This window comes from Bos indicus, chromosome 20 (genome assembly GCF_029378745.1).
Source record: "Bos indicus isolate NIAB-ARS_2022 breed Sahiwal x Tharparkar chromosome 20, NIAB-ARS_B.indTharparkar_mat_pri_1.0, whole genome shotgun sequence".
Lineage (NCBI taxonomy): Eukaryota > Metazoa > Chordata > Mammalia > Artiodactyla > Bovidae > Bos > Bos indicus.
The window spans coordinates 59,073,583-59,099,217 of record NC_091779.1 but is presented as its reverse complement, the minus strand read 5'-3'; the positions used below and the strand labels follow the sequence as shown (position 1 = coordinate 59,099,217).

Below are 25,635 nucleotides of genomic sequence, written 5' to 3'. Positions count from 1 at the left end.
TAAGAAAACTGAGACACAAAGAAACTAAGTAATTTACCCAAGATTATTCATTGTAAAGTTATGGAGTAAGGATCTGACCCCAAGATTCGGCCCTATGGTTCATGCTCCTAACCATCATGCTTTGCTTAAATCCACTATAAATGATGCTTTTATTTTTACTTAAATAACTTTTGGATAGTATTTATGTATTATTTTATGCTATCTATTGACTCTTCATATTTCTCATATGCTACAAATTACAAATGTAAGTCACTTTATAAATTAGCTTATACTTAGCATTTTTAGGCAATGCTACAATTAAGTTGGCCATATGATGAAGAAGCCATTTGCAAAATGAATTATCACTTTTACCTGATTGGGAGATAAAGATTTTTATACACTGACTTTAAAGTCTCCCTGACTTTTAGGAAAGTCTCCCTAAAATACTTACAATATTTAATACTTAAAAATATTTAATTTTTATTACAAATACATTCAAAGAATTGAAATGCATTTTATAAATATGAGCTAGTCACTATTTCTATAAAACTTTTTTTTCCAAACGCTTTTTCATAGGAAAGGAAATTGAGGCACAAGATTTTCATGATTCATTTCCATCACGAGGAAGATTATAGGGCTTCTCAGGAGGTGCTAGTAGTAAAGAACCCACCTGCCAATGCAGATGTAAGGGACTTGGTTTCGATCCCTGGGGGGATAAGATCGCCTGGAGGTGACCATGGCAACCCACTCCAGTATCGGGCTGGAATCCCATGGACAGAAAAGCCTGGTGGGCTACAGTCCATAGAGTCACAAAGAGTCAGAGACGACTGAAGCCACTTGGCATAGCACAGCATAGGAAGATGATAAAAAGTTAAAGCTGCACGAAGTATCATGGAAAATCCAAACACCTCATGATACACTTAACATGATGGATCCCCCAAAGCCCAAGGAAGAAGTCACAAGTGATCCTTGGCCTGGGGGAAAAGATGGACAGCGAAGGAGCCACCTGAGATCACTCCAAATGACTCTCAGTACAGGAGTCAGGACACCAAAGCAACAGGATAAACAAACACCAGGGTTGCAGAGAGAACCAAGCCTAGCACAGGTAAGGCAGCAGGACGCACCCCCGGCCCCGGCCCATGCTGACCCACCACTTTTCACTGGGAATCTGGTGTGGAACAGTCTCCGTCAGTAACAGTGTCACTAGCACATGGCTAACGGTAGCTGAGCGAGACCCCCTGGCAGGAAAAATTCTATTAATGGTGTGTAATGGCTTCTCTTAAAACTGTAGTCACAGCCTTGGTGTTGTTCTCAGAATCTGTAGATTTAGACCACACCAGCTCCACTTGATTCTCATGAAATTCGGATGAAAGGAACACATAGCTTGATGTCCTGTGAAACATGTTACCTGTCTACTAATTGCCATTTCCAATTCAGGGTAACCCGCCTTGTCCAGAAGAATATTTGGGAAGAGATCTTCAATCAAACTCAAAAATAAAGGTTCATCCTCATCAATCTCAAAAAGAAAAGAAGAGAAATCAGACCAACTCTTTTGGCACAAGCACAGCAATATTAGGCAAACTGAAAATGAGTAATACATTTCAGATTACTTTATCACAGCCAGTAATAAATAAAATACCTCCACTGAAGTTGAGAGATATTTTCATCATGTTTCCCATGCATTAAAAATTAGTTTTTAAAAGGGAGGAAAGGTAGAGAAGAAGAGGGAAAAAATAAGAAAATAGAAGGAAAGAAAATACTGCCTATGTGACAACTTTCTGTAAAATAACCAGTTTAGGGAGTTACTACATAACCTATAATTTCTTATTTAAATGAAAAAGAATTCTTCAAATGAAACACAGCAGCAAATTCATGAAATGAAATTTGTTTAATTCATACTTTTACTATGAAAAAATATATCGTCAGTATAGATATAGATTCACTGTATATAGATTCACTGATAACCAGATGATTGATTATCAGTCTCAACTGTGAAATCAAAGAATGTGAAATTCTACACACTTGCAAAATCTTACATACAATTTCCTGCCAAAGTCTACTTTAAAAAAGGTGGGATTATAGCTCTAAAACTCAAAAATTTCAAGGTATCTGGAAACTTAAGACGTAGATTTTTTTTAATCCATTTTCATTCTATTGGAATAGACATGTTAGACTAGATATGAGCTGCCACAGAAATTACTTCTGAAAAAATGTAATTTAAAGTCATGCTCTATGAAATTTAAAGTGCTTCATCTGATAATTAAGCATTTTAAATGAGATCTTTAAATAAATATTTCTAAATCTCATTTGCGCTTAAACTGAAATTTAAGCGGGTGGAACAGCTCCATCTGTGAACCTCACCAGTTTGGAAAGATTCATATCTCGCAGCACACGCATGACGATCGTGGACTCCGTATCTGTGGGGTTGGCTCTCTTGGCTGCTCCCAGGGTTCGCAGAACTGACAGAATATTACGCAGACCAAAGTCATAATGGACCTGAAGAATATGAAGAACACTGGGCTTATTTTCAAAATTAAGTTACCCATGGCAACTGTACAAATTTGAAAGATGCATAATGAATAAATGCTGATTTTCCTTTTGAACATGTGTACAGATAGTAGAGCAATAAATCTTTTTTATCAATAACTTTTTCTTTTTAGGAAATGGAGAATACCCAGAAAAGCCCACTCCCCTGTGTCATCACTAATTTAAGCCCTTAGATCTGAAAACTATTGATAATAGACAGATCTTGACAGGGAGAAAGGAGTAAACTTCTTCATGGAAAATACAGGTTACCTTGAGCCCTTCTTAAGCCAATTATCCACAAGAAAATGTCCTCATATCTCAAAAACTAAAATTTCGAACCAGAATTAAACTGTGACCTCACTCATGACCATCATATAAGGTTAAAAGATAGGAATATCAAAGAGAAAAAAAAAAAGTAGCTAAATTCCAAGATTACCCAAGTCAGTGAGTGAAGTTGTTCAGTCGTGTCCGACCCTTTGCGACCCTATGGACTGTAGCCTATGAGGCTCCTCCATCCACGGAATTTTCCAGGCAAGAGTACTGGAGTGGGTTGCCATGTCCTTCTCCAGGGGATCTTCCCCACCCAAGGATCGAACCCCGGTCTCCCACGTTGCAAGCAGATGCTTTTACCATCTGAGCCACCAGGGACGAAAGGGAGTAACAATAAGGACAAACTGGAAAGCCAAGCCCCCAGCTTTGTTGACCTCTTGACATCTATTTGTAAAAGTTCAATCACCCAAAATTTTAGCACATATAAAGCAAATAATTAAAAACCAATTCTCCAACCACCATAGGAAACAGTATCTCTGGCAATTCCTCAAAACTTTTTAAAATAGAACCACCATAGGATCCAGCAACCCCACTTGAGGGACTATATCCCAAAGAGTTGAAAGCAGAGTCTCAAAAAGATATTTGCACACCCATGTTCATAGCAACACTATTCACAACAGCCAAGAGGTGGGAGCAGCCCAAAGGCCCATCGACAGATGAATGGATAAACAAAATGTGGCATATACAGAAACTGGAATGATATTCAATCATAAAAAGGAAGCAAGTACTATCACACGCTATACCATGAATGAAACTTGAGGACATTATACTAAGTTAAATAAACCAGTCACAAAAAGACAAATACCATGCAGTTCCATTTGTATAAGATATCTAAAGTAGTCAAATACATAGAAACAGAAAGTTCAGTGGTGGTTACCAGGGAAGCAGAGAGTGGAGTTTTTTAATGGGTATAGAGTTTCCATTTTGCAAGAGAAAAAAGCTATGGAGATCTGTTTTACAACACTATTGAAATGTACACTCAAAAATAGTTAGGATGATAAGCTATAAAAATGTTACATTTTTTATTGTTATTCAGTTGCTAATTTGTATCTGACTCTCTGCAACCCCATGGCCTGGAGCACACCAGGCTCCTCTGTCCTCCACTATCTCCTGGAGTTTGCTCAAATTCATGCCCATTGAGCCAGTGAAGCTATCTAACCACCTCATCCTCTGCTGCCCTCTTCGCCTTCTGCCTTCAATGACTGTATTTTTAATCATAATTTATAAAAACCTACAGAAAAAAACATTATCTGCTAATTGGAAGCTGGTTGCATCACTTAATACCAATCATCTGATGGATAGGGCACATAAAAATACTCAGATTGAACTCCTGCCTTCAAAGAGTTTAAGTTCTAATTCTCAGTAAAAGAAACAAAACTGGAGCCTATTATACAGAGTGAAGTAAGCCAGAAAGAAAAACACCAATACAGTATACTAATGCATATATATGGAATTTAGAAAGATGGTAACAACAACCCTGTATAAGAGACAGCAAAAGAGACACAGATGTATAGAACAGTCTTTTGGACTCTGTGGCGGGGGGTGGGGGATGATTTGGGAGAATGGCATTAAAACATGTATAATATCGTATAAGAAATGAATCGCCAGTCCAGGTTTGATGCAAGATACAAGAAGCTTGCGGCTGGTGCACTGGGATGACCCAGAGCGATGGTATGGGGAGGGAGGTGGGAGGACGGTTCAGGATGGGGAACACGTGTATACCTGTGGCAGATTCATGTTGATATATGGCAAAACCAATACAATATTGTAAAGTAAAAAAATAATAAATAAATAAAGCTAAGAAGCATAAAAAAATAAATAAATATCTTTGTCTTTTAAAAAAAAATAAAAATATGTTACAAGGAAAAAAAAAGAAACATAAGCAAGCTTGCATAAAAGTAACAATGACTTGAAATTGTTGGTGGGTGGAATTAATTAAGAAAAGTTTTCCATAATAAGACTTAGTTAAATCTGCGGGCATGAAGCAAGATTCACAGGCTGTTGATCAAGGGGCCAATTGTTTTGTACACATGGACTTGTATCATTTCCCAATGACCTTGTGAACAAGGGCAATAGGAATGAAGGAAACAGATGTGAAATTAGAGGAGAGGGCAGGAGTTAGTGATGTGGGAGTTTTTCTACATACAAGATACAGCACAGAAAGTAGAAGACAGAGTAAAGGGGACTTCCCAGGTGGCACAAGAGTAAAGAATCCACTTTCCAATGCAGGAGACTCAGGTTAGATCCCTGGGTTGGAAAGATCTGCTGGAGTAGGAAATGGCAACCAACTCCAGTATTCTTGCCTAAGAAGTCCCATGGACAAAGGAGTCTGGTGGGCTACAGTCCACGGTGTTGCAAAGAGTTGGACATGATTGAGTGGCTGAGCACAAGCAAAAGAAACTAAGGGTGTTTTGAGTGAGAATTGAATTTAGCTGAATCTGTGGGTGTAAGCAATAATTTAGATTCAAAGAAGTTTGAATTAGAGGTTCCTCAAAACCATGAGGACACAAAACACTTTATGATAAATGTATAGGTGGGATAAAGAGCAAACAACAATATGCATATTTCTTTGTCTCTTAAATCAATTCAGATAGTATTCACTTCATCTCTAGGCTATAAATATTAATTTCTTCAAATGTGCTTAATAAAACTATACATGAAAAATCATTTTTGCAATGATACCATTTTCTACTTTGTACCAGGAGCTACTTTCTCAACAACCCCAGTCTACAATTTTCTTGTTTTTTTAATTTTTATTTTATAGTGGAGTATAGTTGATTTACAATATTGTGTTAGTTTCAGGTATCCAGCAAAGTAATTCAGTTTTACATATATACATGTATCTATTCTTTTTCAGATTTTTTTCCTATATAGGTTATTACAGAATATTGAGTAGGGTTCCCTGTGCTATACAGCAGGTCCTTATTTGTTATCTATTTTTCTTTATAGTAGTATGTACATATGTTAATTCCAAACTCTTAAGGTATCCTTCCCCCCACTGTTCCCTTTTAATTACCATAAATTTGTTCTCTATGTCTGTTAAGTCTGTTTCTGCCTTATAAATTTGTTCATTTGTATAATTTTTTAGATTCCACATATAAGTGATATCATATGGTTTTGTCTTTCTCTCTCTGACCTAACTTGGTACAGTCATCTCTATGTCCATCCACGTTGCTATGAATGACATTATTTCATTCTTTTTTATGACTCAACATCTTCATTGACTAGGCTAAAGCCTTTGCCTGTATAGATCACCACAAACTGTGGAAAATTCTTAAAGAGATGGGAATACCAGACTACCTTACCTGCCTCCAGTGAAACCTGTATGCAGGTCAAGAAGCAACAGTTAGAATCGGACATGGAAAAATAGACTGGTTCCAAATTGGGGAAAAACTATGTCAAGGCTATATATTATCACTCTGCTTATTTAACTTCTATGCAGAGTACATCATGCAAAATGCCAGGCTGGATGAAGCACAAGCTGGAATCAAGATTTCCAGGAGAAATATCAATAACCTCAGATATGCAGATGACACCACCCTCATGGCAGAAAGCAAGAGGAACTAAAGCCTCTTGATGAAGATGAAAGTGGAGAGTGAAAAAGCTGGCTTAAAACTCAACATTCAAAAAACAAAGATCATGGCATCCTGTCCCATCAATTCATGGCAAATAGATGAAGAAACAATGGAAACAGTGACAGAATTTATTTTGGGGGGGGCTCCAAACTCACTGTGGAGAGTGACTGCACCATGAAATTAAAAGATGTTTGCTCCTTGGAAGAAAAGCAATGACAAAACTAGACAGCACATTAAAAAGCAGAGATTTTACTTTGCCAACAAAGGTCCATATAGTCAAAGCTATGGTTTTTCCAGTAGTCATGTACAGATGTCAGAGCTGGACAATAAAAAAGGCTGAGTGTCGAAGAATTGATACTTTCAAACTGCGGTCCTTGAGAAGACTCTTGAGAGTCCCTTGGCAGCAAGGAGATCAAACCAGTCAATCCTGAAGGAAATCAGTCCTGAATATTCATTGGAAGGACTGATGATGAAACTCCAATACTTTGGTCACCTGATGCAAAGAGCCAACTCATTGGAAAAGACCCTGATGCTGGGAAAAATTGAAGGCAGGAGGAGAAGGGGACAACAGAGGATGAGATGGTTGGATGGCATCACCAACTCAATGGACATGAGTTTGAGCAAACTCCGGGAGATGGGAAAGGACAGGGAAGCCTGGTGTGCTGCAGTCCATGGGGTCGCAAAGAGTGGGACACAACTGGGCAACTGAACAACAACAAATATTGCATTATATATATATATATACACTACATATTTCTCCATTCCTCTGTGAATGCACATTTAGTTTGCTCCCATGCCTTGGCTACTGTAAATAGTGCTACAATGAACATTGGGGTACACGTATCTTTTCAAATTATGGATATATGCCCAGGAGTGGGATTGCTGGATCACATAGAAATTCTAGTTTTAGTTTTCTGGGGAATATCCATACTGTTTTCCACAGTGGCTGCACCAACTTACATTCCCACAAACAACATAAGAAGCTTCCTTTTTCTCCATACCCTCTCCAGAACAGAATAAAAATGTTCATCACTCAGTCATACCCAACTCTTAGCGACCCCATGGACTGGAGCCTACCAGGCTCCTCCGTCCATGGGATTTTCCAGGCAAGAGTACTGGAATGGGGTGCCATTGCCTTCTCCAGCCTAAATACATAGGGACCTTCAGAATCTCACACCTGCTTAGAAAGCTGCTCCTCACACAACTTGTAGAGTGTAAAAAACTTCCTGGCCAAAACAATGTTGTCAATAAAGCCACAACTGGCCAGCTTCACCCTGATGATAATCTGCCGGTCAGGGACCATCATGGCCACAGAGCGGAAGTTAATCTTCAAGTTTTCGGGGAGTTCCTGCCGCCCAGCATAGCCAGGATTCTGTACAGAAAATAAAACCGAAGGATGAATGATACAATCATGGGGTAACAAGTGCAATATATCAGCATAATATTAAAAGATTCATTATGCACATACAGCAAATCTGGAATGACAGCTGGAAAATTCATTTATATATCTCACTCTCCTTTTAACTGGAGAGACTAAGTCATGAGTTATTAATATGATTTCTGTTTATCACCAAAGGCTTTCAAATAGGAATGAAAATTACACTCCCAATCCCCATTCATGGAAAATAAATGACAGGACAAGAGAGAGACATGAAAACTGTGATCAGAAGGCTGAAGCTCAGTAGCTCTTCTTATGGTCCTTACCATGGTTAGAAAAAGCCCAAATTCAGGGTTCATAGTTACATTATCTCCATCAGTAAAAATAAAAGATTTTTTACGCTCCTTTTTACATGTCAGAATAATGGAAATCTGCTGGGCTGCAACGGAGAGAACTGGTAGATCGATACGGTTAAATTCATCAAAACAACCCCAGGATCCAGACTGTGCCAGTCCTTAGAAGGGAAATTAAATAGAAAAATCCAATTAGTACATCCAATTAGAAAGTCAAGAAAAATAGCCTTATGCAACTGCCAAGACAAGCCAGAATTAAATTTGTTCAAACAAAAAGTTGAACAAATAGATCATATATTAAATGCCCCTGAAATAATTTGCAATGTAACACTTTTTCGCAATGCAAACACCCAACCTGCAGGGATAAAGGAACAGCACAAAGGCGAGTGATATTGACATTTGACCCACACAACACTGGAAAGATTCGGGTTTTTCCAAAAGTTTTATAAAGTTGGAAAATGACACTAAAATGCAGCCAGTTGTTGAAAAATAAATCTTAACAAGATAGTCCACCTTAGCTTACATTTTTCAGCGAATAAAAAAATATAACCCTCACCTTTAAAAATCCGTCCAAGTCCTCGGAAATCCATCTGATCTGAACAATTGAAAACCACGACGTATTTCCCAAGACACCGTCCCATATCTTTGGTCGTTTCTGTTTTTCCTGTTCCTGCAGGACCAGCGGGGGCACCCCCCATGCTCATGCCCAGAGCTTGAGCCAGTGTGATGTAACACCTGGAAGGATACAGGAACCACTAGAACCACAACACTGGCAGCTGAAAGAGGCCTCGGAGGCATCACAGTGACACGATATTCACACAAAATTTAAAAACGAAGATCCTGCCCATTGTCGCCACTTAACCTTTCCAGAACCTCACCCTAAAGTACACTTATCCTTAGGTATATTAACATGTGTTGAGGAAAAGGCAGTAGTCTAAGGTCAAACACATTTGAAAACTCTTAAAGATATTCAACAAGATTCCTTATGATAATGTATATTGACAATTTCCAGTTATGAAAAAGCATACATAGGATTTCCAAAAGTTATTTGGCAACTTTTTCACAACTACCTCCAACATCTAAACAAGAGTATTCTAGGAAACAGGGCCTGGCTTCCCCGGTGGTTCAGAGGTAAAGAATCCACCTGCCAAAGAATCCACCTGCCAATGCAGGAGATAGGAGTTCAATCCCTGGGTCAAGATCTCCTGGAGGAGGAAATGGCAACCCACTCCAGTACTCTCACCTGGAGAATTCCATGGACAGAGGAGCCTGGTGGGCTACAGTCCATGGGGTCACAAGGAGTCAGACATGACTGAGTGCACACACACCACACACACACCACACACAAAGTAGATTAATCCCTTTTTGAATCTAAGAATTTATAATTTGACCAACATGAGAACCAATGATCACAGGAGATTTAAATCACACATTGCTAAATAATCACACCGTAAATTTATTTCTGGGAGCATCTACTAAACCTGCAAATATCTTCTGCTGTATCGTAAAGTACGATATTAACAAATAAAAGATTCTGGTGAGAGAATCAAGAATGCCTGTGAAGGAAAACAAAGGAACTGATAACTTACCAATGAATCCTTCAGTTTCCCAGCATCATCCACCGCTGCAAAAGGAGGTAATCTACAACAGAATGCATCTGAGGGCTTTCTGATGGCCAAACTCAAAAGCTTTCATCTGGACTTGAAAAAATATTTCAAAGAAAATGAAGTGATTGTCCAGCAATAAAGCATGGGAATGAGCAGCGAGCACACCCACTGGAAACCCCTAGGGTCTCAACTTTATCAGATCTGGGTTCGTAAAAAGACAAGTAAATGACTCAGTCCTGAAGCAATAAATGAGCCTGGATTCACAGAAGGTAATGTGGATGTAAAACCAGAAGGATGCCTGATCTCACTTTGATTCTGCCTTTCAACCCAAGGTCTTATCTTTCCTCTTGAACTTTTGTTATCCCTTCAGAGCTGTCTCTGTAATAACAGCTAACATGATGTTATAATAGCTCTGACTGTTAGAGGATGCACACTGACTGAAACCGCCCACCCTGGCCAGGCACCATAGTAACCATTTTTGTGAGTTATTTTATGAAAGGAGGTCCTGGTAAGAAACAGGGAACTAATAAGCCCCCACCAATGAGAAGAGTTCGAGAAAGGTCAAAAGGAGACGCCATGTGTCTGACCACCTCTCAGAATCCTCCTCTCTGGAATCCATTTTGACTGAACAATGTGGACACCACCAGAAAGAACCCTGAGTCAGAATGATTGCTCAAAGACAACCCGAAAGCTAATCCCATCACCATAAAACTCAAGACTGTGAGCCACGAGGCAGAGTGGTTCTCCTAGGTTCCCCTACCCTACTGCTCTCCACCGGGCACCATCCCAATACAGTCTTTTGCATTGTCAGCATGTGTGTCTCCTCAGACAATTCATTTCCAAGTGCTAGGCAAGAGCCCACTCTCAAGCCATAGAAGGGGTTTTCCTTCCTTCAACACAACTACACCATGTCATTTAAACCCCACTGAAGTTGAACGGTTCTATGAAGACCTACAAGACCTTTTAGAACTAACACCCAAAAAAAGATGTCCTTTTCATTATAGGGGACTGGAATGAAAAGTAGGAAGTCAAGAAACACCTGGAGTAACAGGCAAATTTGGCCTTGGAATACGGAATGAAGCAGGACAAAGCCTGACAGAATTTTGCCAAGAGAACTCACTGGTCATAGCAAACACCCTCTTCCAACAACACAAGAGAAGACTCTTTACATGGACATCACCAGATGGTCAACACCGAAATCAGATTGATTATATTCTTTGCAGCCAAAGAAGGAGAAGCTCTATGCAGTTAGGAAAAACAAGACCAGGAGCTGACTGTGACTCAGATCATGAACTCCTTATTGCCAAATTCAGACTTAAATTGAAGAAAGTAGGGAAAACCACTAGACCATTCAGGTATGACCTAAATCAAATCCCTTATGATTACACAGTGGAAGTGAGAAATAGATTTAAGGGACTAGATCTGATAGATAGAGTGCCTGATGAACTATGGAATGAGGTTCATGACATTGTACAGGAGACAGGGATCAAGACCATTCCCATGGAAAAGAAATGCAAAAAAGCAAAATGGCTGTCTGGGGAGGCCTTACAAATAGCTGTGAAAAGAAGAGAAGTGAAAAGCAAAGGAGAAAAGGAAAGACATAAGCATCTGAATGCAGAGTTCCAAAGAATAGCAAGGAGAGATAAGAAAGCCTTCCTCAGAGATCAATGCAAAAAATAGAGGAAAACAACAGAATGGGAAAGACTAGAGATCTCTTCAAGAAAATTAGAGATACCAAGGGAACATTTCATGCAAAGATGGGCTCGATAAAGGACAGAGATTGTATGGACCTAACAGAAGCAGAAGATATTAAGAAGAGGTGGCAAGAATACACAGAAGAACTGTACAAAAAAGATCTTCACGACCCAGATAATCACAATGGTATGATCACTCGCCTAGAGCCAGACATCCTGGAATGTGAAGTCAAGTGGCCCTTAGAAAGCATCACTACGAACAAAGCTAGTGGAGGTGATGGAATTCCAGTTGAGCTATTTCAAATCCTGAAAGATGATGCTGTGAAAGTGCTGCACTCAATATGCCAGCAAATTTGGAAAACTCAGCAGTGGCCACAGGACTGGAAAAGGTCAGTTTTTATTCCAATCCCAAAGAAAGGCAATGCCAAAGGATGCTCAAACTGCTGCACAATTGCACTCATCTCACATGCTAGTAAAGTAATGCTCAAAATTCTCCAAGCCAGGTTTCAGAAATATGTGAACTGTGAACTTCCAGATGTTCAAGCTGGTTTTAGAAAAGGCAGAGGAACCAGAGATCAAATTGTCAACATCCGCTGGATCATGGAAAAAGCAAGACAGTTCCAGAAAAACATCTATTTATGCTTTATTGACTATGCCAAAGCCTTTGACTGTGTGGATCACAATAAACTGTGGAAAATTCTGAAAGAGATGGGAATACCAGACCACCTGACCTGCCTTTTGAGAAACCTATATGCAGGTCAGGAAGCAACAGTTAGAACTGGACATGGAACAACAGACTGGTTCCAAATAGGAAAAGAAGTACATCAAGGCTGTATATTGTCACCCTGCTTATTTAATTTCTATGCAGAGCACATCATGAGAAATGCTGGGCTGGAAGAAACACAAGCTGGAATCAAGATTGCCGGGAGAAATATCAATAACATCAGATATGCAGATGACACCACCCTTATGGCAGAAACTGAAGAGGAACTAAAAAGCCTTGTGATGAAGGTGAAAGAGGCGAGTGAAAAAGTTGGCTTAAAACTCAACATTCAGAAAACTAAGATCATGGCATCTGGTCCCATCACTTCATGGGAAATAGATGGGGAAAGAGTGGAAATGGTGTCAGACTTTATTTTTTTGGGCTCCAAAATCACTGCAGATGGTGACTGCAGCCATGAAATTAAAAGATGATTACTCCTTGGAAGAAAAGTTATGACCAACCTAGATAGCATATTCAAAAGCAGAGACATTACTTTGTCAACAAAGGTTCGTCTAGTCAAGGCTATGGTTTTTCCAGTGGTCATGTATGGATGTGAGAGTTGGACTGTGAAGAAAGCTGAGTGCCAAAGAATTGATGCTTTTGAACTGTGGTGTTGGAGAAGACTCTTGAGAGTCCCTTGGACTGCAAGCAGATCCAACCAGTCCATTCTGAAGGAGATCAGCCCTGGGATTTCTTTGGAAGGAATGACGCTAAAGCTGAAACTCCAGTACGTTGGCCACCTCATGCAAAGAGTTGACTCATTGGAAAAGTCTCTGATGCTGGGAGGGATTGGGGGAATGAGGAAAAGGGGACAACATAGGATGAGATGGGTGGATGGCGTCACTGACTCGATGGACATGAGTCTGAGTGAACTCCGGGAGTTGGTGATGGACAGGGAGGCCTGGTGTGCTGCAATTCATGGGGTCGCAAAGAGTCAGACATGACTGAGTGACTGAACTGAACTTGATTTTAAAGCTCTCAAGTTTTTTTATACAGAAAGATGTATAAGATAATGAATACAGTGAAAAAATCAAGTCACAAAAAAGTTTGTATAATCAAATACCTTTATGTGAAAGTTAGATTTTTGACATGTAAGCATTTACAATTTCTTAGAAAATAAACTATTAATCATTGAAAAATAGAAAAAATTTCCCCTCACACTTTAAACTTCATCTTTCTGTACTATTTGAGTTTTTTACCACAAAAATGCAACTTTGAAAATAAACATTTTTCAATTTATTTGGGAAATTTTATTTAGAACCTGTTACACAACAGAAGATGCTTGAGAGTCCCTTAGACAGCAATGAGATCAAACCACTCAATCTTAAGGGAAATCAACCCTGAATACTCATTGGAAGGACTGATGCTGAAGCTGAAGCTGCAATATTTTGGCCACCTGATGTGAACAGCTGACTCATTGGAAAAGATCCTGATGCTGGGAAAGATTGAAGGCAGGAGGAGAAGGAGACAACAGAGGATGAGGTGGTTGGATGGTATCACAGATTCAGTAGACGTGAACTCAGGCAACCTCCGGGATACGGTGAGGGACAGACAGGCCTGGCATGCTACAGTCCATGGGGTCACAAAGATTTGGACAAACTGAGAGACTGAACAACAACAACAAATGGAACAGAACCGTTCTAGGAGCAGTGAATAAATCACAAAAAGTCTATACCTTATAGAACTGATATCCTAAAGGAAGGAAATAAACTATTTAAAAATAGAAAACAGAAAAAATAAAGCTGGGTTAGGGAGTGTGGGGTGGGGATTGCTGATTCAAATGTGTCAGGACCAAAGACCCATGTGCAGAGACATCTGATCAGAGACCTGGAGGACAGGAAGTGAGCTATGCCAGTGTCACAGGGGAAAGGGTTCCAGGTGAAGGCAACAGCAAGTGCAAAGGTCCTGAGGCAGCTGTGTGCTGAGACTGCTCAAGAAACAGCCAGGGAACAAGTAGCTGGAGCTGAATGAGGAAGGAGAGACAGTAGGTAGCAGGGACCGATCATGGCAGGTCATAGAAGTCAGTGCGAGGACACTTGCTTTTACCTTGGGTGAGACGGAAAGACAAAGAAGACCAAGGCAAAGGGATGACAGGATATGGCTAATATTCCAGCATCTGAATTGAGAACAGACTGTCGGGAACAATGGCAGAAGCGGAAGACCAGATAAAAGACTACTGCAATCATCCAGCCTAGAGATGATGGTGGCTGAGACTGTGATAACAGCACAGGGGAGAAAAGTGGTCACATCCTAGGTGAATTCTAAAAGTGTCGGTGCCCAAACTTCATGACAGATTGGATAATAAAATGAGAGAAAAAGAAAGGCATCAAGGATGCTCCAAGGATTTTGGCTTGAGCAACTGAAGAATGGAATCACCATTTGCAAAGATGGAGAAGATGGCAGGAGAGCAGGTTTGTGAGGGGACAAGCAAACATAAGTGTGAATTCCCAGTACGCATCTGAGTAAACATGTCATGTAGGCAAGTGGCTGTATGTGTTGAGTTCAAGGGAAGAAGCCCCAGCAGGGTTCAAGACTGGGGAGTCCACATCTAAATGATACTTAAAACCACGTGAGATCATCTCAGGAGTGAGTATAGACGGAAAAGAGAAGAGCCCTGGTGTGCTGTATGCTTAGAAGTCAGGATACTAAAGAGGAACCATAGGAGAATATATGAAGGAACAGGAAGAAAAGAAGGAACCAAGGGTGTCATAACCTGGAAGCCACATGAAGAAAGGGCATCAAAAAGGAGAGAGTGGGACTTCCCTGGAGATCCAGTGGTCGAGAATCTGCCTGCCAATGCAGGCGACATGGGTTTGATCCTTGCTCTGGGAAGATCCCACATGCCACAGGGCCACTAAAGCCTGAGCACCACAACTACTGAAACTCACATGCCTAGAGCCTGTGCTCTGCCACAAGAGAGGCCACTGCAATGAGAAGCCCATGTACCACAACAAGGGAGTAGCCCCACACCCCACAACTAGAGAAAAGCCCACGCAGCAAGGGAGACCCAGCACAGCCAAACACACAAAAAGAAATTAAATAATTAATTGAAAAGAGAGAGGGAGTGACCACCTATGTAAACGCTGCTGACTGGTCAAGGAAGGGCAGAACTAAAAATGACCGCTGGATTTAGCAACACAAAGATCTGGGTGATGGCTCTACCAGGGGAAGAAAGTGTGATGTGCAGAATAATGGCACCCCCTCAAAAAAATATCCATGTCCTAATCCCTGAAAACACGTTCCCTGCAAACATGACTGGTCAAGGAAGGGCAAAACTAAAAAACCACTGGATTTAGCAACACGAAGATCTGGGTGACGGCTCTACCATCACCCAAGAAAGTGTGACGTGCAGAATAACTGCCCCCAAAAAAACTATCCATGTCCTAATCCCTGCAAACACGTTCCCTTACACAGCTAAAGGGACTTTGAAGATGCAATTAATGTGAAAGGCCTTGATATGGGAAGGTGATCCTGGATTAGAAGTGGACCCTATCTAATCTCATGAGTTCTTGAAAAGGGGAAGAGGGAAGCAGAAGAGTGGGTGAGAGACATGAGATGGGAAAAGGAGATCAGACAGGTCTCAAACCACAGTTGTGGCTGATAGGAGGGAGGAAGGGGCCAGAAAACAACGTAAACAGCAGCCCCCAAATGCTGGGAACAGCCCTCAGCTGACAGTCAGCAGGGAAGTGGCAGCAAAGGTCCTGCAACAGTAAGAGAAAGAATTCTGCCAACCAATTGAAAGAACAAGGGGCGGGGTCTCCGCAGAGACCCCGGAGAGAACTCACTTCTGCTGACACCTAAGGTTAGTCCAACAAGATGTGTGTCAGACTTCTGACACATGGAAACCCAAAGTACTTGATTTGTGTGGTTTAAGCTTCTAAATGCTTGGTCATTTGTTATGACAGCAATAGAAACTAATACACAGAGCCTGAATGGAGTGAATTCAAGGTCAAATAGGTGGACAAAAACTGCCTTTTCGAAACAGAGACATAGAGATGTAGAGAGCAAACGTATGCACACTAAGGTGGAAAGCGGGGGTGGGGTGAATTAGGAGATGGGGAGTGACATATACACACTACTGATGAAATGTATAAAGTAGAAAGCTAATGAGAATCTACTGTAGAGCACAGGGAACTCTATTTAATGCTCTGTAGTGACCTAAACGGGAAGGAAAATCAAAAAAAGAGGGGATACCTATAGCTGATCTGGGGCCTCCCAGGTGGCTCGGTGCGTAAAGAATCTACCTGCAGTGCAGGAGCTGTAGAGACATGGGTTTGATTCCTGGGTCAGGAAGATCCCCTGGAGGAAGGCATGACAACCCACTCCAGTATCCTTGCATGGGAAATCCCATGGACAGAGGAGCCTGGCGGGGTTGCAAAGAGTCAGACACAACTAAAGCGACTTATGTGATGAAGCAGGCATAGCTGATTTACTTTATTGTACAACAGAAATTAACACAAATTATAAAGGAACTATACTATACTCCAATAAAATTTAAGTTTTAAAAACTGCTTTTGAGGAGTTTTGATGTCAGCACAGAAATGGGAAGGAAACCAGAGCTTCACAGTAGGATTTCCTGCCTGGAAGCAATTACAGCATGCTGTACATTGATGAGAATGATCCAGTAGAAAGTGAAAATTAATGATGCTCCCAGAGACAAATAGCTGTGCCAGCAGAGGCGCTGGCTTTGAATGACAGCACAAAACCCATCCCATAAACCGAGAGAGAGAGTGGATGGCACAAGGCCAGGTCCCTTGGTTGGCAGACGTGACGAGGAACAAGTGCAGGTCCTTTTATCTTCTCAGCGAAACAGAAACCAGGACTTGGGTAGAGAAAAGAAGAGAGGAAAAGGTTTGAGGTTTGAAAGGACAGATGGTGTGAAATAACTTTTACAGGTGTTTCAAGGAATTCTCCGCCTTTTGTCACTATTCACCTCTCTACTTCAAAGAGGAAAACTCCAAACGAACGTCTGACAGTATCCAGGGGAAACCACCTTTGATGAGACATAAGAAGGAATACAGAGCATGAAGACAAGACAACGTGGGGGAAAGGACACAGTGAAACCTCCTGCTACTCCTCTATCCTCCGGTAAAAGTGAGCATTTCATTTGGTATCATGACTGAGCAGAAGGTGCAATCTCGCAAACAGGGTTATTACATCAAACTTTTAAATTTTGTTTGATAATATATATAGATATAGATATAGATGCATGCGTGCTAAGGTGCTTCAGTCATGTTCAGCTCTTGCAACACTATGGAATATATCCCCCAGGCTCCTCTGTCCATGGGATTCTCCAGGCAAGAATACTGGAGTGGGTTGGTATGTCCTCCTCCACGGGAACTTCCTGGCCCAGGGATTAAATCCATGTCTCCTATGTCTCTTGCATTCGCAGGTAGGTGTTTTACCACTAGCGCCACCTGGGATGCCCATATATATATATACAAATGGGATCCTAGTTCCCCAATTAGGGATTGGACCACAACCCCCTGCATTGGAAGCTTGGAATCTTAATCATAACCACTGGACCACCAGGGATAATATTTTCAATCTAACAGCCCAGAGGTTCATTCTGTGAAAATGACTGCTATTCAGGTCAGCTTCTTCTTAACAAATGTTGATTTTAACACTCACCCATTTGGTTCAAAATAAGTATCAAAGCATCCCTGAACAGCACATATACAATGGTAGATGCCACCAAGTTCAAATCAGACTGTTAGCCATGGAGGAAGGACCTCTGGAGATAAACTGGTTCATCTTATAGATGAAGAAACTGGGTCCAGAGAAGCTACATGTTGGCTCTGGCTAACACAGTGGTTAATAACAGGCAGGGGGCATGTCCACTCCATCACTTCTCACCAGTGCATGCGTTCACACTCAGTCATGTCTGACTCTTTGCAACCCTATGGACCGAACCCACCAGGTTCCTCTGTCCATTGAATACTCCAGGTAAGAATACTGGAGTGGGCTGCCATTTCTTACTCCAGGGCATCTTCCTCTAAACTGGGAATGGAACCTGCATCTCTTATGTTTACTGCCCTGGCAGGCAGATTCTTTATTACTAAGCCACCAGAGAACCAGCATTCACATTTAATGTCTTTCCTGCTTGAAAAAAAAAAAAAAACTGTATTGCCTCTGTAATGATGAAAGTGCCACAGTCCCCTGATGCAGCCCTCAAAACCCATGGTGATTTGCACTTGATACATAGCAATGAATTCATTTTTTTTCCTTTGATGTCCACTGAGGTCATTTAGGGCTTCCCAGGTGGCACAGTGGTAGAGAAACCACCTGCCAATGCAGGAGACACAAGAGACATGAGTTTGATTAGGGAAGATCCCCTGGAGGAGGAACTGGTAACCCACTCCAGTATCCTTGCCTGGAAAATCCCATGGACAGAGGTGCCTGGTGGCTAGAGTCCATGGGGTCACAGAGAGTCGGACACGGCTGAGCAACTGAGAAGCAGCAGCAGAGGTCATTTAAACTTAGCTTCTGTAAGATGGAAGGCAAAGGAACCAAAGTCTGTTTCGGTCACAAGCCTCCTAAACCCCCCGTGAAGATACGTGGGTAAAGCTCAAAACACCGAATTTCAAAGAGTTTCGTATAAAAGAGGCCATCAGTCAAAATCTGCTGCACACCTGGAGAGAATGAAAATGTGGGAGGTAGGGGAGAGAGAGGCTGAGGAATCATAGAATCTTTCCATCACCTGTCTGTGAGCGGTGTTATGACAAGCCTGTCAGTGCAGCCTAGAAATTCATTCTGGTAGATGAATGGCACGTCTGTGATGTGAACCATCATCTTGTCAGAATCTTCGTTAAAATAAAACCTGCACTGTTTCAGCCACTCAAAGTCCAAAGGGCTCTTGATATGCATGTGACACTGAAATGCAGAAGGTGTATGTTAAAACCAAGAGGAGACCCATTCACTAACTATACACATCAGCATCCAGGTAGATCGAATGTGAAGTAATGGAACTCAGAGACAACCCAACTGGTTGGGAGATGCCAATTACCATCCAACCCATTCATTTATTGATCAGCAAAAACAACAACAAAAAAAGGGATACTTTCAAAGATATGAGAAAAGGAAAATTCAAGAGAAACACTTAATTGTGCCCCTCAATTTAAATAACATACTCTATTTTAATAGTAAGAATGAAGTAAGAAACTTCATTCTTCAATGCCCAATTCCACAGTACTAACCATGAAATACAATCTATGAAAACCATTTTTGGCTTACCAAGATAGAACTAAACAATCCCATCAGGGGAAAAAAAAGTCATCTCTTCTGGTAATAACTAAGTACATCGTTGGGGGTTTTACAATCTGTTAATTATCCTTGCTAGGATTTGAAGCAGGCCAAAATTTCTAACATCTAAATGGCAGGTTAATGCCCAGCGATGCTTCTGTAAGAATTTTTTCAACCAAAATTTTAAGCCACTTTAATCATTTTTTTTACAAATAAGAAATCTAAAATTACCCTGAGCCCTTTATTTCTCAGAAAGGCAAACAGTATGCTTAACTATTAGGAGAGGAGATTAGCACATAACAGCCTGAATGTGCCACCTTTATTTCCATTACATCAGAACCAACCTTTCATAATCTTTTTTACATAATGGGGTGAGACATGATCCAGAAAATTATTATGAAAATAAGAGCTTCATGCCTCTTATCTAATGTCATATTTTATAGTAGAAGGCAAATTTCATTTCACATTTCCTATTCTCAACAGCTACCAAACTCTCTTTCTCATCCCTGATCTTTCTTTAAAGGCGAAAGTCTGCATGACAACTGAATGTCATGAACTATATGAGAAAGACCATTTGCAATCAACAAATGTAGCAAAATTTGTTAAATATGTGATTTGTGTTCATAAAAACCCTCAAAACTACTAAGCACTTCTACTAGTAATATCACTTATTATTTCTGCATCAAGAGATTAGTCATCTTCAATTTAATAACCAAAAGAAGCATAAGACAAGTAAGAGCTCTCCATGACGCTACATGACATTTCAGCATTAAAAACAATCACGTAAAGAATTTCAAAATAAAGTATAATTGCCTCCATAACACCTTAGCTCAGATCATCAGAAAATGGCCGAAAATCCGGCTAAAGACTGAAAAGAAAATCTGACAATTTCTCTTCATAAAGATGCTCTTTGCCTGAATTTTATCTTTTCTTGAATTCATTCACACTATTCCTGGTGGGTAAACACAGAGACTGTCTAGTATTTGTTCTTCTGTATATGCCACAGCATTTATAAAGCATTTACCAGGTCATCAAAGATATCTCGCTGGTGCACATGAATAGTAATCAGAGTCTCATATTTAACTCGCTCCACGGAGCTCAGGTCCTTCGTTGTCATGTCTATCAACGTGGTCAGTAGCTCCAGGAAAGACTGATTGGTTTTCTGCATGATTTTTTTATCAAACTTGGCATTCCGAAGGGCCTCTTCTGAATCCCGTGTCCATATCATTTGAATTCCTAATAATCCAACCTTACGGAAACAAAAAAGGCTTTATGAGTGTATGGCATATGAATATATTTAAATAGAAATTACAACAGTTGTGATTATTATGCAAATGCCAAGCCATCCTGTATTACACCAGCTTGACGGGTTGCTTCAAAATCTATGGAAACCCTATGCATATTGTTTACCTGACAATTAAACATATACAGCCTTGTGACATGGCTACAATTTTTTTCATCTCCCTTAAAGTCATACCTCTCCCTCAATAGATTTTAAGTTACTGACATGGAAAGAATATGTCTTCAACTTACTTTCATCAAACCAACAAAGGGTTTATACACTGTAATCACAAAATCTTTCTCGATCACATCACTAAGGAAATATCATTTTCTGTATTTTATTGTTAAAATGTATTTGTCATTTTTCTAGTAAAACACAGGACATTTTATGATTTATGTACTAAAGAAATTCAGTAGGAAAAAAATATTTTAAATTAAAGAAATTATATTCACTCCCACTCCTTTGCTGCCCAGCACGTAGGACCGTTGGTACCATCTTTCTAGACTCCATGTATATATGCATTAATATATAATATCTGTCTCTCTCTTTCTGACTTACTCCAGGAGAGGGTGGGTTGCTTTGAGAGAATAGTATTGAAACATATACAATACCATATGTAACATAGATAGCTAGTGGGAGTTTGATGTGTGATTCAGGGCACCCAAAGCCAGTGCTCTGTGGAAAGATGGGGTGGGGAAAAAGGAAGGATGCGGGTTCAGGAGGAGGGAACACATATATGCCTATGGCCGATTCATGCTGATGTATGGCAAAAATCATCACGATATTGTGATGATTTAATATTAATTACCCTCCAATTAAAATTTTAAAAAAGAAAAATAAATACTTCTTACATACTAAAAAAATAAAATATACCAATATTTCTATAGCATAAATATATATGTAAAAACATAGATATATAACAGCAACAATCTGTAGTTGAAATCTTTAAACTTATCTATATTTAACAAACTCTTATGAAAATCTCAATATTGTTCTGGAGTTAAATTATAGTCAGTTGTGTCATTTATAATAGACAACAAATAAGATCTAAAATGACTCTTCTGTTAAAAAAAAAAAAAACTTTCCAATTTCAATACACTGACCTGAGCAGGGAAGGAAGAAAGAAATTCAATCAGTTGGAAACCTGTTTCTTGAATATTTGCTGCTGCCTGGCGAATCACAAGATGTAATGAGGCCTGAGATTCCTCCAGGAGAGAATTAAGCCAAACTTCCACATTGCCCTCTGCCATCACGGGTTTATGCAATTCAACTGTCTCACCCTCTCGAGAGGAAATTGACAGAATGCGATCATAGATCTGTGTTAGAAGCCCAAGAAAAGCTATATTTATATAAAGAATGAATTTCTCCATTGCCCTCTTGTCAATGTTATCCTTCTTGTAGAAATTTAAGCTATATATTATAAAATAAAAGGCAAAGGATGATACAAATTCAATTTCAAAACAATTTTTTCAAAAGATAGCCATGAAATCAAAAAGGGAATACTAAATCAATTTCAAATACTCTATGCTTAAGAAGGAAAATTTTGTTTTGTAAGAGAAATATTCAATACAAATGTGATCATCAAAAAGTCTCTAAAGTTTCCCCAGATAAAACGGGACTCTCTGAGAGTCAGCCATCCATACCACCAGCTTTGATAAGGATTGACCTTATGAAAGTAAAAGATGCTTACTCCTTGGAAGGAAAGTTATGACCAACCTAGATAGCATATTCAAAAGCAGAGACATTCCTTTGCCAACAAAGGTTCGTCTAGTCAAGGCTATGGTTTTTCCTTTGGTCATGTATGGATGTGAGAGTTGGACTGCGAAGAAGGCTGAGCACCGAAGAATTGATGCTTTTGAACTGTGGTGTTGAAGAAGACTCTTCAGAGTCCCTTGGACTGCAAGGAGACCCAACCAGTCCATTCTAAAGGAGATCAGCCCTGGGATTTCTTTGGAAGGAATGATGCTAAAGCTGAAACTGCAGTACTTTGGCCACCTCATGTGAAGAGTTGACTCACTGGAAAAGACTCTGATGCTGGGAGGGATTGGGGGCAAGAGGAGAAGGGGACAACAGAGGATGAGATGGCTGGATAGCATCACTGACTGGATGGACGTGAGTCTGAGTGAACTCTGGGAGTTGGTGATGGACAGGGAGGCCTGGCATGCTGCGATTCATGGGGTCGCAAAGAGTCAGACACGACTGAGCGACTGATCTGATCTGACCTGACCTTAGCAATCACCTGGTCAAAATGATCAATGCAAACATCTCACATGGCGATTCCAATTCTACACTAAACATTATGCTCTTTACAGAGGCTGTTGGTTGCACATAATATATTCTAATGCAAACCCAGCTCCTAGTCTGGTGATATCACTTTCATTTCCATGCAGTACGGCATAATGAGAATGTCTGCAGCATTTGGAGTTCAAAACACAGTTCAGGTGGTGCTGCGCTACCCACTGCATGCAGTGTTGGAAGACAGATCTCTGAGACTAAACTTCCTGTTTCCAATTAGTCCTTAAAAATCCTGACTGTCTTACTTTCCTACTCACCTTACCAGCCATTCATGCCAATTAAGCAAAATATAGTTGGCTCTCCACATCCATGAGTTCCAAATCCAAGAACCCAAACAACCTCTGATCAACAATATTTGGGAAAAAAATTCCAGAAAGTTCCAAAAAGCAAAACTTGAATTTGACACATACTGGCAACTATTTACACAGGATTTACATTATATGGTAAATAATCTAGGGACTATGCATTGTTGTTGTTCAGTCACTTAGCTGTGTCCAATTCTTTGAGACCCCGTGGACTGCAGCACGCAAGGCTCCTCTGTCCTTCACCATCTCCTAGAGTTTGCTCACATCCGTGTCCATTGAGTCATTGATGCTATCTAACCATCTCATCCTCTAGTGCCCCCTTCTCTTTTGGCCTTCAGTCTTTCCCAGCATCAGGGTCTTTTCCAATGAGTCAGTTCTCATTACATGGCCAAAGAATTGGAGCTTCAGCTTCAGTATCAGTCATTCCAATGAATATTCAGGGTTTTTTTCCTTTAGGATGGACTGGTTTGATCTCCTTGCTGTCCAAGGGGTTCTCAAGAGTCTTCTCCAACACCACAATTCAAAAATAACAGTTCTTCAGTGCTCAGCCTTCTTTATGATCCAACTCTCACATCCATACATGACAACTAGAAAAACCATAGCTTTGCCTATACAGACCTTTGTCAGCAAAGTGATGTCTTTGCTTTTTAATATGCTGTCTAGGTTTGTCATAGCTTTCCTTCCAAGGATAAATCCATACGTATACTCAAATACTACCACATTTTATATAAGAGACTTAAGCCTTCATGAATTTTGGTATTCTCCGGTGTTCTGGAACCAATCCTCTCCACAGTTACTGAGGAACAACTATGATGCCAATTATAAAATAAAGGCAAATGTTTGTTTTGTTCTTGTTCTCTAATAAATGGAATATTGTTCCCTTGGGCTTAGATTAGTCTGCATTAATTAAATGCTCCTTAGTTGTCCACAGAAGTTATCTACCAAGAAGCTGATGAGCCTTGAGTTTCAGGGTCCCTCCTTGCACAACCTTCTAGGTCCTGAATATAAATTTGTATTTATAATATTATAAGATTTAGGATCCACAAAACCAGGATCAACTCCTCGTCATTAGAAACCTTATGGCAGAAACAGCAACAAGAAAAAAAAAAAGCAATTCTACTTATTTTTAAGCAGTAATTGCTATGAACAGAGGCTGAAAATGAGGATGTTTCAATTATCTTCAATGTACAATCAGACAATGAGAGGCTTTGCTCTGGGACCATAAAGTCCTGGGGCTAAAGCAGAAGGATTTGAGCAAAACATCAAGCAGAACCTCCCAGCCAATTCAATCCCTTCATTCAACCCATAGATCCAGTAGATCTACAAGAAACATTGATTTTTTTTTTAACCATTCAATCCACACTGTCTCTTCTCACACTCCACTAATGCTCTTTGTTGTAACAACTCAGCCTTTTCCATCCTGACTTTGCAATCACTTTCAACGCTGATTTCCTTGCCCCCTGTTCCATTCCAACTCCTACCCTGACACAGAAGATCTTTCTGAAACACAAATCAGGCCACTTCTCTGCTGAAAACCTCTCCTGCCTTTTGTCACATTCATGATGAAGTACATCCCATAGTATAATACACTTGGCCCTCTGGAATATGGTCCATGCCTCTTTCTCCTCCTTTTCCCTTTGCTCATCAGCCTGTGTTGTGGGTTCAACTGTGTCCTCCAAAATATATATTGAAGCCTCAAGTCCTAGTAACTGTGAACAGACCCTGCATGGCATCCACTCAGTCATGTCCAACTCTTTGCGATCCCATGGACTGTAGCCTGCCAGACTCCTCTGTCCATGGAATTCTCCAGGCAGGAAAGAATACTGGACTGGGTAGCCATTCCCTTCTTCAGGACATCTTCCCAACCCAGGGATCAAACCTGGGTCTCCTGAATTGTAGCAGATTATTTACCATCTGAACCACAAAGGAAGCCCCTAGTACCTGTGAATGAGACTTTATTTGGAAATAGGGTGTTTGCAGATGTACTCAAGATGAGGTCACCTTGAATGGCAGTGGACTCAAATCCAATAACTGGCATCCTTAGAAGAAGGAGAGCTAGATGCAGACACACAGAGAGAAAGTCTTGTGAAGACAAAGGTGGGGACGGAAGTGCTGTGTCCACACCCAAGGAACACCAAGGATTGCTGACCACCAGCAGAACTAAGAGACAGGCAGACCCTCCCTCAGAGCCTCCAGTAGGAATCAACCCTGCCAACATCTTAGTTTGGATGTCTAGCCTCCAGAACCATGAGAGAATAATTTTCTGTTTTAATTCATGGAAGCCCTGAGAAAGTAACACACTGCTC

General features: G+C 40.4%; 1 protein-coding gene across 2 annotated transcripts in view; it reads right to left on the bottom strand.

Moving 5' to 3' along the window:
- The window catches only part of DNAH5 (dynein axonemal heavy chain 5), a 329,281-nt gene that overhangs the window by 160,036 nt on the left and 143,610 nt on the right, over window positions 1-25,635 (bottom strand). For both annotated transcript variants that reach the window (XM_070774842.1, XM_070774841.1), the window contains exons 33-40: window positions 21,833-22,045; window positions 20,472-20,696; window positions 18,906-19,078; window positions 8,698-8,876; window positions 8,115-8,302; window positions 7,588-7,782; window positions 2,341-2,475; window positions 1,388-1,495 (exon numbers count right to left, since the gene is read on the bottom strand). In XM_070774842.1, the coding sequence (XP_070630943.1) occupies window positions 1,388-1,495; window positions 2,341-2,475; window positions 7,588-7,782; window positions 8,115-8,302; window positions 8,698-8,876; window positions 18,906-19,078; window positions 20,472-20,696; window positions 21,833-22,045 (1,416 nt within the window). The remainder of the gene's footprint in view (window positions 1-1,387; window positions 1,496-2,340; window positions 2,476-7,587; window positions 7,783-8,114; window positions 8,303-8,697; window positions 8,877-18,905; window positions 19,079-20,471; window positions 20,697-21,832; window positions 22,046-25,635) is intronic.